The sequence below is a fragment of the Lottia gigantea genome, assembly GCF_000327385.1.
Source record: "Lottia gigantea unplaced genomic scaffold LOTGIsca_11, whole genome shotgun sequence".
Lineage (NCBI taxonomy): Eukaryota > Metazoa > Mollusca > Gastropoda > Lottiidae > Lottia > Lottia gigantea.
Window position 1 is genome coordinate 4,174,674 of NW_008707001.1, and position 18,886 is coordinate 4,193,559.

Below are 18,886 nucleotides of genomic sequence, written 5' to 3' on the forward strand. Positions count from 1 at the left end.
AAGGCAGTACTACAGTTTCGTAATACGATGTAGATAAAACGTTGAATTTGTGTTGCTTCTGATCAATTCTTTTAACAACGCAAGGCAAACTTAACCATAAACCGGAAGTTGAGACAAATTAGAATGAATGAAAGGATTTTATTGGTTGAAAAAATACCTCAACCAATGAAAGAACTCAACACATAATATTAACAAAAATGGCTGCGTCCATGAAAAAAGATGTGTCCGCATCAAATTCTTTTCATCCAGAGGAACTTTTGCGGAATCTTTCTGCACAGTTCCTTGAAATGGTTCCTGTAAGAAAAATCAAATGGGAAGTAAGTTTTAAATAAACAAATCATGTGGTTAAAGTTGAAGGAAACTTCATATGAGATTCCTTTGTTTATGTTATTATCAACCTACAGTAGAACCTGTCTAATAAGACCAGGTGCATCCCCAAAATAGTTATATGGAAACACATCCCAAGAGTAACTGTTGCTGTTTTAATGATCAAAAATATGATTTTAATGAATAACAGTATCCTCCGCACCAGATTTAGGCTTTTCTCCCTTATTCATTAACTGAAGTCTGTAAGTCGCATAGCCCAAGTGCTAGGAAACCCACGCAATCGTTGCAGGAGCATTATAAGATTTTGGTAGGTCTAGTTATAGAGAAATAGAAGTAGAAAAGGCATTTGAAGTTTTTGTAAAAGAAGGTAGTTGCTACTGCTATAACTCTGTCAAGTTCTTGTAGGCTATTTATATCTTTTTTCAGGAAGAACAGGCGTCTGCTTTGGTTACATCACAAGAAATTCAACGAAATGTCTTGCGAGCTACAGTTCAACATCCAATTTGTTTGATCTATCCACCATCATTAAGTTATAGGAGATATTTTATGAAAACACTGATTCATAAGGTAGACAAACCTAAATTTTAGCAAGGATATTTTGTTCCCATCTGAGCAGGAATTAAATGATAAACAGTAGTTGTCAAGAGTACCAGATATAAAGGTCTAGCATGCAAAGTTCCCATTAATATTTTTCATAAAGCTGACCCAAAATGAGAATAAAGACAGCATCTGGCTGTGCAAAAAATTTCTTTTTTAAAAAAATTGTCTGCTTCATTGAAGATTTAACAGGGTGCAACAACAAACCTCAATCTCTAATGCATTCATTGGGTCCTATTTTAGAATTATTTTAACATGTACCAGTATGTATTTTAGCTAGAAGAATATCAAGCTGATATATGTGATGAGATATATGAAGTCTATACTGATTTACTACAACAATCAGAAGAAGAAGATGACACTTTATGTTATAAAACTTACTCTCTGGTAATTTATTTATTTTAGTGCATCTACAGATAACTTTTGTTAAAAAAGTTAATGTGTAAGACATGAGAATTTTTGATAAACTCATTCTCTGTCATGAATTAAGGTATTACTGATGGCAGAATTCACTGTATATTGGATATTAGTAATAATAATAATAATGATAAACTCTTTATTTTACATGGGTCAGAATTAGGCCCAATACACATGGTCCTGTCTAACATTCAGCCCATGGGGACAAAAAAAAAAGACACAATACCTCGATGGGCAACCTGTTTAATAAATACACAATAACGTGTATTAAATGGACAGACTAATTGAAAAAACTAGTCTGTCACCAATGGCTTGATTTGTTAATCAGATGGCTTTCAGTCTGAATTCAGTCTTATTGTTGAAATAACTTAAATTATTTATTTATACAGCCTGATGGTGGAGAGGTGTCTTTACAAGAATCTGTTAATTTAGTTTGTCAGGGTACTACAGGTCTTAGCACATGGCAGGTAGGTTCAATTTTTAAACAAATAATTATAAGGCACTTATCCAGATTACTTTCTAGTTATGTACCTTTAGTTGCTTACTTACTCATTTGTCTAATTTTGAAAATTAAACCCCATTTCCAGTAAAGTTGTCCTGAAGAGGATTCATCTGAAAGACGTGGGCAGCCGGAAATGAGCTCAAGTAAATAGAGTTCTGTTTCTCAAAATTCTTTTAATAAAAAGTGCTGAAATTTGATTGAAAATAAAGATGATAGTAAGATCTTGTAAGAAGTTTGAGCCAGTCCTTTGAAAAATTCTGATTATTTTATTTTAGGCAGCTCAACATCTCACAGAATTTGTTTTAGAAAACAAAGAACGGTTTGAAAACAGGTAAATCATTATTTATTTTGAAAGACGATCTCATTGAATTCCATAGTTAAAAACTTTTAAGTTAAAAGAGGGGAAATTTTAAATTTACAATATCTATCTTGTTTATTTTCCTGATTTCTTTGAAATTAGCATTATTTTACATGCATATAAAATATGATAGACCATCCACCCTTTTGTTAAACAATATTAACCACCAAGGGAAGAAAAATATGTTTTAACAATTGCGTTGTATAGTAAAGATATCTTACTTGCGTACACAATGATAATCTCTTTATTATTTCTATTCATTACAGGAATATATTAGAACTAGGCAGTGGATTAGGACTGACCGGAATAGTAACATGTATCAAATGTCATGTGAACTCGTATACATTTAGTGACTGTCACCCTCAAGTATTGTACTTACTTGCCAAAAACATAGAGGCCAATTTAACTCAACAGATACCTAGATTTCAAGAAGGGTCAGACAGAGACAAAAAAATCATCCGTAAAATCAGACGACAGTTAAGCATCAATGCCGAATCGTATGCAGAACTTGTAGGTAACGAGGAATCTATGATTATGTCACCCACTCAGTCTCAAACTTTACCTGATCAAAATGATGAAGATGAGATACAGTCAGATCCTAATGATTTGGAGTTAAACAATAAATATTGGATTCTTGATAAAAATGGGTTGCATGGGACTTATAAAAAAGACGATAAAGTGAGGATTGCCAAGTTAGATTGGGAAAATGTGGATAATGATTTGATGTTAAAGTTAAAACCTGATGTTATATTAGCTGCTGGTAAGATGATTCTTTAAATGACTATATTTAATCTATCTTAAACATTTAAGATTTAAGTTGGTTATCCCATCTTGAAAACACTTCCACATATATGCTCAGGATAAATAAGGTTAAGGAATGTCAAGTAGATGACTTAAATAAACAATGGCCTTGTTATTTTAGAAATTTAATTTTTGAGTTACTGCCTTTTTTTTATTGACTACCCTTAACATTTGTGTCATTTCTGTTACCTGCCATGTTTTTCATTTGTTGGTGAATGTCCATGTGATGATTAGAGGAATCCCATGAAAGAAAATCAAAAATGTCAATAGATTTTTTGCTCTTCTGCTATAGGCATGCATATGTTAAATACATATTACAAGGCCTACTGTAAACATTATTTGTTCCATGATTTATGTATAATATGAGATATTATCTAAGATGATGTTATAATATATATATTATAGATGTGATATATGATTCAACTATTAATCCATCATTAGTAGCTGTTTTACAAATGTTGTTAAAACCTCACCCAGATACAGGGCAGATACCTATAGTGTATTTAGCTTCTACAGTTAGAAATGAGGATACCAGGGATAGCTTTCTTATCTTATTAGGTAATATTACATTATTTATTCAAAATTACAGTTCTGTTGGATGTGTGTTGGACTATTAGTTATTAAATACAAGAGCACTTTTGAAACCATTAAACATATGAAATGTAGTGACTGTCTAACAAGAATATAACAACTAATATTATAGTACCATGTATACCATGTGTTCCTGTATTTAATGTGGTCTGTTAATGCTTTTGGATCATGAAGGACATGAATATGTTGCAGCTTGAACTTACAAATAAATATTGTTTTTACTATTTCAGGTTCAGAAGGGTTAGTTTATACGATTGTTGAACCACCTAAATTATCTTTATTCTATTATGACCGATCAGTGCCTATTGAAATATTACAAATTTCTACTCAGTAACATTCCATTGAACATAGGGCTGGGCTACATTGCATCGTGAATCTCACAATATTTACCGCTATTAAACCTGGAAAAAATATGTTGATTTTGAGGAAATGAAATTGGACTTTCATGTGAATGAAGATGGGTAAAATTTGAGATACACTTGTCAGACAACGGTATTTATATACTTTTGAGGATGTTGGACAACATAAACATGACTGGATTTATTTGGACATAAATGTAACTGCAAGCCTACAGGCCTATATTGTGTTGACTAATTCTTAAAAGGTTATTCCTTAAGATTGCCTACAAGGGTATCAAACTGTTCGTGATACGGTTTTGATTTTTCCTGATTTCTTTTATATCTTTTCTCTAATATACTAATGGTTTGAATTCCTATATCTATATTGGGTATTATAGAAGACACATGTATAGAGGCACTGTGGTGTAACGTCCAGCCCTTAAAGGGATTGTAATTAGATTTTCTACATTTTTTTATGTGCATTTAGAACACTGATAGCACCAATTTGCCTCATTCCGATATTCAGTCAGACTTCTTTGATTCCTGCAATTCCACTAAAACTAAGGGATTGATGACGTAGCTAACTGTGAAGGGCGTTATGTGATAAAGCATATTTTGTGATTAGTAACATCATCAATCACTTAGTTTTAGTGGAATTGCAGGAACCACAGATACTATCAGTGTCCCTGATACACAAAAAAGAATAATAGAAGACCTCTTTACAATGCTTTTAATGAACCTGTCTGTATGTATAAATTGTATTACAAGGCTGTGAGAATTGTATAGCATTATTTTCATTGTTATATTTTTGTTTATTTTGTTGAATTTTGATGCGATTGTCATTTTGTATGGACCAGAAATTGATTATTAATTTATTGCCCTGAAAACCTTTTAAACAGTGTGCTTCTTTATTTATCAATGAATTTATTATAACAGCATTGAATATAATCTCAATGCTTGGAAGATATGATTAGTTGAATAAGAATTATTGATATGAATTCTTTATATTGGTTAAAAATGTGTAAATAAAACCCAGGAATGGTATTACATAAAATTATGCTGTGACATTAATTAACATGTGACTGCGTTTAAAACTACTTAAGATAGTGGTTAGACTACTTAAAAAATTGTTAAGTTGTATTGTTATTTTGTTATCATTGCCAAAATCATTCTTGTTGTAAATTAAGTAAATTAGTCAAACCAAACATTGTACACTGCCATGATTTACTAACTTATGCAATGTAAATTATCTGACTATACCTGGTGTAATATACAAGGTATATAGGTACATATATCCGGCCAGGGCTGTTGATTGGCTCTATTTGCCAGTACAGCTCAAATATTTGAGGATCACAAGCCTCTATCAAATATATCAAGTTTAGGTTGGACATTGAGTATCATTCAATGTTGGTCAAAATGAAAGGAAATCTGTAAGAATTTTTTCTGGAAGAACAGACATTGGAATTCCAGAAAGGAATCAAAATGGTGCAGACATAAACTATAAGAGAATATGTTATTCTCAAATATGATGAATAAGCTTTATTGTGCAATTGTAGAATTCTTTGTCATTGTTAAAATGTTATTGCAAGAATGGAAGGGATGTTGTCTTCTAATTATTTGTTATATCGGCTAATAGAATCTAATTTTAATCAACTACAGCTGATAGTGCACAAATTTTAGTGACTATTATCACTTATAAAAATTGAATAGTGTAATGTGTTTGATTTGATGAAAGATGCTAGTATTAATTTTTCAAAATGAAAATCTGAAATGTGGTTTGTCTACAATGACTTTATCACTTAGTATTTGTTTTATTCCAATAATTTATGTTACCTTTCCTCAAAATGTCTATCATATGATATAGTCTAGTTTCTGTAACAGCTAAATCAGATAGCTGTAATTGATCACTGACTTCTGGTAGATCAAATATTTGGACAACTATATCTGTAAACTACAAACCCAAAACATATTTATATATATCCCTTTACTCTTGTGTATTTGAGTTTATTAAAAATGTATTTAAATCTCGCTCATCAATTCTCTACCTCCAGCACAATTGTACATTGTTTTATCATAAATCTGTACCTTGTTACGAAGATCAGCGTGATTGATTGGTGATTGAGGGTCATGAATGGCTCAATTTGAGACTTCCTTTATGAAAGATATTCGTACATCATATAATTTAGTCTGACAAATCAGGCACTCCACAATTCTGATATCTCATCCAAATATCATGTTGTAGGAAATTGGGGCTATATATAGTTATGAGACTTTTCTGGAATCTTCCCAAGACAGAAATAAAATAAATCTGTAACGAAAACATTTTTTGATTTTAAATTAAGTTCACAATCATATAATATCACTATCACACAACAAACAAAAAATACTATTTTTCAACCAATAATTTGAGAATAGGACTAGATTTATTGGCTGCATTTGATTTCATCAACATGAAGGCTACAGACAGCAGCCCTGCACCAAATATTGCTAAGGACATAGATTTAAGAGCCAGATTCAGACCACCACTATTGTTATTTGTTGTTGTAGTTTCTTCCGGACACAAGTGTTTCAATATCTGAAAGGTAAAAAGAGCATTGCTAAGAGTATATCAAAATTTCTGACATAGCTTCTCATGCTAATGTAAGTGAACATTATTTAAGGCAGAGAAAATGTGCACAAACAAATTTCATCTTTAATGTTATCATACCCTTCTAAACCAATCAAATATTTCTCCACAAAAACGCAATTAATATTCTGGCCTACCTCTGATGCAGCTCTGAAACCAGACTGTACAGCTCCATTCATAAACCCACACCATACCGTTGCTGTTTCAGTTCCGGCAAAATGAACCCTACAAAAGTAACAAACAGAAATCAATAAGCTGGTCCATTATTAACCTTTCTCTGGAATATAACTACGGGGTAATGCCACCGTTGAAATACCAGAGGTTCTGAATTGAGTAAATCCATCCTGATCTTTGAACAGCACCTTCAACCCGTTATGCGAGGATGCACTGAGTATGGGAGTCATCTGGAAGTCAAGTATAGAAGATCAAATGTAATTCTCAATTGAAAATTGCAATACCGTATATTTGCGAATATAATGCGCACCTATTCAAATTCCTAAGTAGATGGTTTATTTACCTATCAAAAGCTGTTCTGAGATCTTGATTAAGATATCTTGTGGTACCAGGTATCAATGATTTGAGAAAACATCCACCATTATATGGTTCCTTACTCCAGTCTTTTAGTGTAATATCAACAAAATCTCTAACAGAATCACCCAACAGGGCTTCTAATAAATATAATATCTTCTTCTTATGAGCTTCATCCTGGACATAGAACAATTTCCTGTCCGAACAAATGTCTAAAGCAATTAAATTCATCAAAAATTGCGGTTGTCTATTTGCATTATACTTTTTGATTTTTACGGGTATGGTACTATAGTGCAACGACTTTTCAAGTTTTTCATCAAACTTATACAAAATTGTTAATGCACAAAGGGACAGGATATTCTAAGTAGAGAGGTAATCAATCGGCTACTGTGAAAAAAATATTCATATGAAATAATTCTGACTTGATCAGCTTAAAACTTGAATTCATTACAAACTTACATCACTATCTGTATCAGAAACGGATGATAAAAAGCCAGCTAGAGCAGGATTACCACCAGATGAAGTTGCATCGTAAACTATACCAACTGATCCAGCACCGGGATCTTCTAAAACGCGTTGAAATCCGAACTGATTAGAACCAGTATCGTTTCTCCAGAATGCCTACAATAACGGAACTATTCAGTAAAAGGCCTACTTTGAATCTCTTGGAATTGCAGTGGTTTACCCATTAGTTTGAAACTTTGACATGTATTGGGTGTTATCAAAACCCCAGCAAAGAAACACTCATACTCTGGTAAGAAATACATTTGGTTTATAAAAAATAGTCACATTCTAAGGATTTGTTCCAAGAAGGTATAATAAGAAACACAAATCGCTTCTTCATATTTTCGGCAGTTTCTGTTCTTGAATAACAGAGGGTTAGCAAGTAACAGAAGATAAATGCTTTACCTCTTCATATGTAACTGCAAATTTGACTAAGAAAGCTAGAGGTACACTTTTTAACAACGATAATTGGTTCGGTGGTAGAGATGGAGTGAAAGATATGGAAGCTGAAACAGAGGATGATAATCTCTTAGGCTTCATCATTCCAGGCATCCCTATCTAGTAATGGTTCTGCGTGAACTGTATATTCCAAGAGAGCATTGGTGACAGATATTTCCTCTCTTTTAATATGTCTCTTTGTCATAATCAAATCAAGCCAAGTTGATTTAAGTTCGAATATATGCTTTTATAGGAAAGGAAGTTGAATATAATTATAATCATTTTTGGTCAGCATTTATAAAATGTTTGTCGGACTTTTATATTGTACCTACCAATATGATGAGGAGGAACGGCTAAGATTACCCTTTGACATAAAACTTGCATTCTATTAGATGTTACCACTACCACTCGCTCAGGATTCTACAAATAGAAACTCGGACGATTTTTCGCAAAGCATACCGATTCGCTTTAATTTAATGATAGAGTTTACACAATTATGCCTCCATTATAGGGCGAGCAGTATTGACCATTAGCAGTGAGACATCCCTTAAGTCCTTACCTGACACCAAATGATTTATAGAAACTCTGAGCAATAACATTTCCAGCACATCTTACCTGTACAATATGCGTCACTGGTTGACGTAACAGTACATTTTTCCTACCGATTTTATACACTATATTAGATGCTAACTGCTGAATACCACCCTGGAACAAATAAATTAAATTTTGACCGCTGCTACCACATGGGCACTGAGAAGTTCAGATGAAACAAGGACAGCAAATCCTTGGTTTACCATGTGCTGTGAACTGAATAACCTGTATACACGTACAACTGCAGGGAAGTTTATTTATTCAAGGTGAATTTTTGAATTGCATACAGCATAATGATTGGGACAACCAGTTTTCTCATACATGATAATGGTGAACCTTTAACCTACCTTAACCCTACAATCTTTACCAGAATACATGTTAGGTTGTATAAAGACTTCTAACCCTCCAGCATCTTGTATGTACATCAAAAAATATAACAAACTCATCTCACTGGGCGATAAACCAAACATACATCTACATGCAGTGTCGACTACAGCCATTGCACCTGTTGGTGGATGGGAAACAGATGGTTGGATTAGATTAGATCATATATAGACACAGCTTTAAGGAACAACAATCACTGGTTAAAGTTTTATGCAACGTTTAGACGTGTTTTCCCCGTCGTCCTCAGGTACATGTGTTCCATTTTTTGTTCCATAAAGCTGTGTCTATATATCGTACTCACAATTGCTAAATGCCATTTAAAGACTTTAGATAAGATGATGTTTCATAATACAATTAAGTTTGTCTAGGTTAACATCGTAGCTGCCTGTTAATCCAATTATACGCAGCTCCTGTTATTCAGTTTAAGCTTTAGACAAAATCTATTAGAGTGATACGGGTAACAGGTCGAGCAACAGCTTCTGCTTCTTCAACTGCTTAAATACGCCTTTTCGTAAAATTTCTGCAGATAATGCGGCATGACTAGCAACTGTAGTAAAATCTTGAGAGTAACTTGAGGAACTCCGTAGATCTGTCCATTTATAAGATTGATCTTGAAGAAATTAAGACTGGACTGCCCTGCTATTATGCTCACCTTCCGTCCAGAGATTCTCTTTAACATAGTTCTCGAGGGTGATAGCGTCCCATTGTATAGCTCGTATAGAATCTACCAAACTCTCAATACTATCAATAATACTCTTTAATCTGCGCAACTATAATATAACAAGAAGATAAACCATTGATTTTATTATGGAAACAGATAATCAGAGGAATACCACATTTCATCATAACCGCAGGAAGAAACGAGGAATACATCTTGGCTCAACTTATATCATTCATCACTAGTTTGCACATGTAGTTTTCATGAAAGGATGTGGCAAATCAGTAACAACTGGTAAAGACCAAGGAGTGTGGGCTGGGGATATTCATCCTCGTCTGAAGCAACAACGTTCCGCTTTTGATCTTTTGTGACCTTTCGATGTCGCCAAGATTCCGCAAATTTAGCAAAAAATTTGCAAGCAAACTACTCATTTCCGAAACAGCCCTACAGATTCAAACTGCTGGACAATTTGACAAAATTTACCTTCAGACAAAGCATTTTGAGATCAACCCGAGTTTTCCAGGATAATGGTGGTTCAGTGGGTACTGGAACGTAAGTATTGGTCGCTGTTGGTATGAAGGTGTCCAGTCTGAATGTCTTTAAGAGATCTTGCAGAAACATCTGTGGTCTGAAATAATTCTCAAGATTTGATGTTTCTGGAAGTTATTGTATGTCTAATCGCCGTTTGCTTCTAACTGCAAGACGGCTCGTGTAACTTTTTCGCAATATCATCTATAGCTGAAGTCTTGATCACGAATAGTTTGACCATCATCATTGCTCTACCAACTCATGCATGTTCTCTGAATTTGCGATTTCTAAATTTAGAAGATCATAAGGTTAACAGCCTACCTTCCCACCCATTCTCCACCAACATCCCAAAAATCGATCGATCCATCGGCTGACTTTAACTGTACAGTTTGTGTTCTTCCACCAATTCTATCTGAGAAGTATGTTTATTAAGCGAATTAAGAATTCGGGCAACCTTACTTTTTCAACAGCTTGCGATATAAATCTTTGATAACCTCTTAAAAAGAATCTGAATCGATCTTCTTGAAGCCTAGTCAATTGCATATCACATCAATGAAACAAGTGTGTCACAGTGGTGTCTCTATGAATTATTTTACGGAGGGGGAAGGGGGAAGGCATTTAAAACTGAATTATAAGAAAGGAGGGGGAGGGGGTGAGTCGGGTCCCTTCTCCATAAAACGTCCGTCACTTTGTATTCATGTTACAATTTTGATTTATTAATTTCATAATAAGCCTATATTACACCTATGTCACGAGTTTTTAATCGTCTAGAGATGATGAAACAGATGATGTAATCTATGACAGTGTACGTGTATTTCAGCAGGTTATAAACAATCAACTTGATAGGCTTATTCACCTTATTTTACTTATCAGTCGATCTACACGATTAATATTAAAGTTAAGAGTCGATTTTTACATTGCAGTCCTGTTTAAAGACTTGTAAGCCTATTATTACCTTTATGTATATATATAACAGAGGGAGGGGCTGGTCGGTGGGTCTTAACACTTATGGATTTTCAAGCTACTGTTAATAACTCCATCAGTCTCCTAGTAAATTGAGGATCTGGTCGTCACCTGATTTGCTAGATTCTGTCGATATGAGAGCAAAAGGTTGCTTTAGTCTGGCAAAACGTCATTAAACCATTATTTTGAAGAAATCTTATTTTCATTGCAAGTATAAACCAAATAAACTTAATCATAGAAAATTGAAGTGAAAAGTTAAGAAAAATGTGTAATGATGTTTTTTGTTTGAAATGATATATTATAAATGTAACGATATACAGTTAGCAGCAATACTACATTACAGCAGCTAATATTCCAACAGAATAAGCATATGAAGTAATTGATATTGATGCTGATGTTGCAGATGATGTTTCGAATGGAATTATAATTTTTGATTGGGTTGTTATATTCTGCAATCAAAAAGAATCATCGATCACCTTACGTACCTTTAGCCTCCAACACTAGCACTTTCAATCTGTGATCTGTCTTTAGAAGATGGTAAGCTGAAACTAATCCAGAAAGTCCAGCGCCTATCACCACTACATCCACTGTTAATTTCTCCATTGTTCAAATATAGATATGAATTTCATACGTTATTTCACTTTCAAATATAGATATGAATAACATGTTATTCAACTTTCAACTAGATAATCCTCTTCAAGTCACTACACGAGTTTCCTCGTTTTTTGTCCACATTTATTTTATCATAGTGGTTTAAACACGTGACTCATATGAGTTTTAATGACCTTGTAAAGGTGAAAAGAGGAAATATATTTTATAATTGATAAGTTTCGTGTTCGATATACGTTGAAAGTATTAAAAAGAAGAGATGAATATATGGGGGTAACTTGTAGCTTCTATTTGCGTTCCTATCCACTTATATTTTTGTCAATCCAAAAAACGAAACAGATTAGGCCTATGACGTTCTATTGCATAGACCATTAAATCCTCATGGTGCTGTAACAGAATGTCACAGTCAGGCCCGCAGCTTCAGGGAGCAATGCCCTCCTCCCCCCATCTCCCAAGAAAAAATGTTGACAATCGACCAATTTCATTACTTTACCCCATTGCCCCTTCGGATATATTACGTTCAGCCCGTAATAAAGTCTGCTTTTACTCTCAATTTCTCAAATCCGAAAACTTTAATGAGTTAAGTATGCTGTATATGTGTTAGTAATCAACTGCCAATATCCACTACTGATATCAGACACACAGAAAATCATGGCAATTGGCTTCCATGTATTAACAGAGAGGATGTACATGTACTCTGATAATATATGTGATATAGAATTCTTAATGCCATAGAGACTATAGTCGACATCCAGCCTGTATTGTTTATCAGGTTTTGGTACTGCAATACTAGGCCGTAATGGTAAATGTTAACAAAAATTTCTTGTGTATTATTCTTGTATATAGAAACAACAAAACACACTGTATAGTAACCATGATCAAATATAATTGTAAATGTATTTGTATCCATGAAAATGGGATTTCACAAAAAATGTGTTATTTAAAACATATATTCACACATAAATGATAACAATAAAATTAAATCACAACAAATTATATTACAATTATTCAGTTTTTATATTAGATATAAAATTATAGATGAGGATGAAATCACAGTGAAACACATCCTCATTGTTTCTATTAGGAATGTAGTATGTAACAAATTGTATATATATATATAAATTGAAAAGTTATCACATAACAAGATAAAGATTACATAAAGCAGTCTAGGGATATGCTTAACTTACAGACTTGTACGAAGAAGAGAAAATCCTAGTGCTCAGCTGTTTTGTGGTACCTTGTGGGGCACAGGGACATTGTAGAATATTTGGTAATGCTTTTAACATCGTGAAAATTGTCAAAAACTAGAAAACCAAGAATTGGCTGGAGCAATGTACACGTCGAGGTAAGTAAATCAGATTAGTCTGCCTCTGAGCTTTGTTGAAGATTGACATCAGTGGCATCCACTCCCAGTTGAAATCTGGGACAAAGAACCATAGTTGAAAATAGCTTGTGACTTGCTTGATGTTTTTATCCAAAAATCATATTTTAGTAAGTTATGAGATTATCTTGCAAATCAACAAGTGGTTTCAGATGATTATAACTGTGCTTGTTTTCCCTCTCGCTTCCAAATTATAACCATTCCTTGTTCATCACAGGAAGCTAATAAACTTTCATCACAATTAAAACAGACATCTAATACAGGTGCTGAATGTCCTAATAATTTATTGACACAGGTTTTACTGTCTTTTGTTACATCGAAAAAATAAACACACATATCTTCACTTCCTGATACTGAAATAAAGCAATAAATAAACTGTATAATTGTGAAAATAGTGTGCACATATGATGCACAACCCTTCTTTAAATGGTGAAAAAACTGTGCACCGTACATCCAAATATATGATATGTATCATTTATGGTTTTACTTGTGTTTGATGCTTCTTTTCTACATTTATTGCTTCACTACATATTCAATCTTGTGTCTAATATCATTCTATATGAGCTCACTAGTCTTAAGATGTTTCTTTGAGCATTCAAGATGGCCATCCAGGGCTCTGGTATTTGTATTAAGGCAACTTAATTCACGAGAATGGTTATACTTACTGACACAGGCTCCCATTCTAAATGACATCAATGGACAAAATATACTTTTAATATGAGATGATTTCTGTTTTATAGGGAAAGTCTTTTTTAGTTGTAATGCACCGTCATCTCCAACAATCCTATATAAAATAAAACAATTGAAATATGGTAGGCCTAATTGATTAGTTGAAAAAAAAGGGGGTTGAATTCAGTCTGTGATCAATAAGTTCACGCTGAACCAAATCATACAACAATACTATAACAACAAATAATCAACAATTGAAATATGGTAGGTCTACTTTATAAAAACCCTAATATTGTGTTTTTGTTAGAATGTAGTTGGCGAAATAGTAATAAGTTGGGGAAAAAAAGGGTTGAATTCATTCTGTGAGCAATAAGTTCACGCTGAACCAAATCATACAAAGTGATAACATTAAAATTTGATTTTACTTTTGATACTTTGTATATTCACAGGTGATTATTTATTACACTTACTTGAATAAACAAAGTGAATTTAAACAACAATTAACTAATAATAATGGATCTCTTGCTTCTCGACTTAACCATGCTCTAGCTGTTATACTGGTAATAGCTTGTCCATCACATACCACTATTCTGTAACAAATAACCAAATATGTTTAGCACATGTCTTGTACAAAACAGATCATTTTATGTATTAATGAAACATAATTATCTAATATACAGAATGAGTTCAAAAAGTAGATGTGCAGAGGTTCAATGTCTCAAGTTAACCATTGTGGATCACATGGTGTTCTTTTTTACTAAATAGTATACTTACTACCAAGAAGAACTTGCCTCCAGATCGTTCACATGCAAAAAGGAACAGTATATAAAACTAGGATAAGAAACGATAGATATAATGCAAATAACATACCTTCTAGCTTTAGTTAATTTACCAGAAGCGATGTCTACTAAGAATGAGAATATAGAACCTCGATCATCACCAGCCCACAATATACGACCAGTAGAATCAAAGGCCATGGATAAAACTTGACCACTTATTTTACTACTTCCACCCTATAAAATACAAAAACCAATAATTCCAAAATAGTACATGTCGAGTATCTTACAACAAGTGTATAATTACTTACTAGTATGGGACTGAAACTTGTCACATCTGTCACAGTTGATATAAACACAGATCATATATAAGCAGCTAACAAATTACTATTTGAATTTTAGTCTGTAGTAAGATCAATATGACGTCCTCGGACAATTTTACACTTTTAAATCTCAACATTTATTTATTCAATGCGGTTAAAACTGAATTTTCTATTCCATGAGTTAATAAATATAAAATAAAACAAAATTATCTGTCGGCTGTTATAATCAACCCACCTTATATCCCTTTCCTGTAGACATATTCATCATCTGTACCATACTTCTACTATTACCAATCTAATATATTATATAGGAAAACACTCAAGATCAAAACAGAGTTAACAATGTTAATATGGCTATCTGACTATCTGACTAACTGACTAACTGACCTAAAGCATTGATCAAAATCCAACATTAATAATGCCAATTCATTTCTATATAGCTTACTGACCTTAACCAGCGTAATTTTGGGTAAATTATGAGAGCCAACTCTTCAATCAATTAGATAGCTCTGGGCAAAGAGAGTTATACTGTAAAATCTATGACTATGCTCCCCTTCATTGAAACAATATATTGTGGTATGTCCAGTTTTTTTGAGCAAGCAAATTCATGAATTTTATGCTCAATTGCCTTTTATGTCTAAAAAAACCCCTAAACATACTTTATGATGCTTTGAGAGTTGGCCTGGTATCACTCAAGCTTGAACTTAACTAGAATAGGGTATGAAATTACACATTTTACAGTTTTAAAAGGATACCACAAACATGTTATTATTAAGAGGTTGAAATATGCAACAGTTGATTTCTCCACCACTGCTATCTTGTATAACTCTCATACACGTTCCAGCAGCCACATCCCATAATCTAGCTGTACTATCTTTACTTCCAGATAACAGGACATCATTAGATAGAGACCATACAAAATCTGTAATATAACATAAAGAGTTCAATAACACAGTGAAACATCCTGATTTGTTCATAAAACCTGCCACAGACTACAGACTTTTGCTTCAACAACTTAATGACAACATAATATTAAATAATCATGAATTTTGTTTATTTTAAGAAGACAAAAGTCCTTAGTTTTGATTTGGTCATTAGTAATTGACTAATCGTTGATTAAAAGTTCACCTTTTGATGGACAAAAGAAGGCTTACCTGTAACTCCAGCCTTATGACCTTTTAACATACAGATAACAGTAGCTGGTGGAGGGATTACTTGACAGATTGAGAGGGTACCATCTAATGATGAACAGGCTACTCTTGTTTTATCATCATTGGCAAACTTTACACTTGTCACTTAATATAAAAAAAAATCATGCTGGAAATAACTACAATTGAAAATAACTATAGTGGAATCACCATTAACAATGATATCTGCATGGTTTTTTTTTGCATGTAACATTACCTGTTAATTTGGTGAATAATAAACATCAGCCTTTATTTATTTAAGGACACTGTCATCCAAATATTTACATGCAGAGGCAATAGGGCTCTATGCTAGCTATTATCCCTTTTCAGACGGAAAATCTAGGGATGGTTACTAGAAACCAGGGGTAGGACTTTCATTTAAAAAAGTCTAAGATATCTATAATTTAGGCTATCATTAAGTAATTGGTGAAAAACACCCCTTGGAAGAAATCTAGTAACTTAGACCCTTAATCCATAAAAAAAAATTGGAGAAATGTGTTGAGCATAGAAGCTCAGTTGCAGAATATCATCAGGTGTTCCTTGCTTTCTTTTTTACTTTGTTCTGTTTAAGTACCATTCAATAAAATAGTGTTCAAAATAGAGACTTTACCTGCAGCTGAATGTTGATCAAATATATGATGCATGCCGGCAAAAGCATAATTTTCTGAGACTGTTTTACCTCCTGCCATTGCTCTGAAATAGTACACAAGAATGGTTCAAAAATATTGATGGTAAAATTGAAAGCCTAGCTAGCATAAGTTCAATACATTAATTATTGAACACAGGTGTTTTAAGAGCAATGAACGATTAAGGAGACCCTAGAGGAACATAAAGTAGGAGGATGTAGGCAACCAATCAATCTCAAGGCCCAGTGAGCATGTCCTGTATGAATTCAGTGCCTAGTGACTTACCTACTAGCCTCAGCTGCACTTGTAGGTACAACCTCAATACTGTCATACACTCTCTTCATTGGACCTTCATACAGGTGTTTCAATGATCCACTACTGGTATGTCTTCTATGACGAGATCTTCCATCACTTGGACCAAATGGTGCCAGAGAATCATAACTCTAAAATAGAAATGGTCCAAACTGATCAAAGGAGAAAACTGTAATATTCATATCCAGACTTCAATCAACAAATCAAATCAACAACTGAATAGAAGAAACTAATGATTACAAAGTAAATTGTCAAAAATTGCATGATAAAACTCTGAGTTTTAATAGGGTTGCAAGACGGTGTCTGTTTGAAAATGTGAATGGAGTAAATCGATGCTATCAGTGCCCTAGATACGCATACCCAATTTTAGAAAACTGTTTTACAATTGCTTTATATCATCCTACCTCTGCTGTATTCCTACTAATACTTCTTAGACTAAAGGATCTACTTTTTATACTCCTGAAATAAGAATTACCCATAATCTTAACTTCAAGCTGGTATAACATTGTCTGTTGATCTCTAATAATAACAGGTTTTATAGCTCGTTAGAATAACTCTTTTAACATACAGTCATATCTCCTGAGCTTCAACCAATGAAAGCTTCAGTATATGTCCCTATGTGATGTGTAACTTGATAGTGGCTGCTTCACAGGCAGCATAGAAATATATTGTTGTTATCTTGTGGCAGAAAGAGCAGCCATTAGTATGGAAATGGTTAAAAACTCTGTATGCAACTTCATATTCAAATAAGTATAAGGAAAACAATTGCATTCCTTGATCAAATAATTACCAATTGCTTCATGGCTTGTCCTTTGCGGTACTGAAATTTCTTGGCAACTGTCCTTTAAGTAATCAAATCAAATCAATATATATTGCAACAAAAATTATCTGTCATAAGTGTCATTATATCCTTACCCCTGGTCAGAAAACGCTGGACTTCCATATCTAGAGTTGAGTAACTGTGCTCTTAACCTCAGATATTCTTTCCTGGTTGACGGATCTGACTGTAAATAGAATAATCAAATAAGTTAGGCAACTTCACAATAATATTATTTATTAAATTGCATGTATTTCAAAGGACAAACAGGATATTGTGAAACTTTGCATAATACCAGTCAATAAAAATAGTACATTAGTAGCCAAGTAACAAGGCCTATTTTTAGGTTTTTATTTATGTGCATTCTGCTCATGATATATAAATATTACTTACCTCTTTCTTGGCATTTTCTCTCAATAACTGACTTCTTCTACGAATATATAATGTCCCTGGAATAATATTAAATTGATAAGGAAATAAAAAAAAAATACGAAATTAAATGTTGTATGTAGCATTTAGATTAAATGGAGTTATGTCCCCTAGACCATAAAATCGAGTTATTCAACGACGTAGACAACGCCCAAGGGAAACCATTTTCACTCAAATCAATGTTAATTTTACCCTGCTTTCTGAATACTTGAAAATGAACAAACTCACTAAATTGAGGATTATTAGGTGTACGATAAGCATTATATTTTGCATCCAGAGCAAGCACCTGTTGACATACACCTGCCATCAGAATATAGTAATGTCGCTTATGTCATAAACATAAACATGTAAACAAAATGATTTAAAGGGGCATTTCCATGAAATTTTTTACTTTATATTTGATGAGAGTAAATCGCTATATTTTTCCATACAGATATTTCATTTTACTCCAGCCCGTGTGTTATTATAAGAAATTGCCTCAAAATAGTTTTCACAATAAGTTCTAGACCGGTATACTAATATTTCATTCTATGGAAAGGCATACAATTTATAATAAAAATTCTACATAGGAAATGAAATCCTGTCTACTGCTTCCATACAATCATA

General features: G+C 33.2%; 3 protein-coding genes across 3 annotated transcripts; 1 reads left to right on the forward strand and 2 right to left on the reverse strand.

The window, feature by feature from the left end:
- Positions 1–197: 197 nt before the first annotated feature.
- LOTGIDRAFT_156652 (hypothetical protein) lies at positions 198–3,927 on the forward strand (the record flags this gene model as incomplete). The annotated part of the gene is made up of 8 exons (XM_009047278.1): positions 198–317; positions 754–894; positions 1,201–1,311; positions 1,731–1,808; positions 2,119–2,174; positions 2,468–2,961; positions 3,408–3,560; positions 3,824–3,927. The coding sequence occupies 8 exons, from the start codon at positions 198–200 to the stop codon at positions 3,925–3,927; spliced, it is 1,257 nt and encodes a 418-aa protein (XP_009045526.1).
- Positions 3,928–6,317: 2,390 nt separating this feature from the next.
- On the reverse strand, positions 6,318–11,754 carry LOTGIDRAFT_156653 (hypothetical protein; the record flags this gene model as incomplete). The annotated part of the gene is made up of 12 exons (XM_009047279.1): positions 6,318–6,506; positions 6,695–6,782; positions 7,075–7,262; positions 7,545–7,706; positions 7,995–8,095; positions 8,360–8,447; positions 8,643–8,732; positions 8,966–9,123; positions 9,655–9,772; positions 10,144–10,288; positions 10,510–10,600; positions 11,637–11,754. The coding sequence occupies 12 exons, from the start codon at positions 11,752–11,754 to the stop codon at positions 6,318–6,320; spliced, it is 1,536 nt and encodes a 511-aa protein (XP_009045527.1).
- Positions 11,755–13,297: 1,543 nt separating this feature from the next.
- Positions 13,298–18,587, reverse strand: LOTGIDRAFT_110393 (hypothetical protein; the record flags this gene model as incomplete). Its single annotated transcript, XM_009047280.1, has 13 exons — positions 13,298–13,494; positions 13,807–13,925; positions 14,281–14,400; positions 14,681–14,823; positions 15,145–15,204; positions 15,665–15,831; positions 16,064–16,204; positions 16,707–16,789; positions 17,008–17,165; positions 17,439–17,481; positions 17,950–18,038; positions 18,245–18,300; positions 18,509–18,587. The coding sequence occupies 13 exons, from the start codon at positions 18,585–18,587 to the stop codon at positions 13,298–13,300; spliced, it is 1,455 nt and encodes a 484-aa protein (XP_009045528.1).
- Between the last annotated feature and the right edge of the window lie 299 nt (positions 18,588–18,886).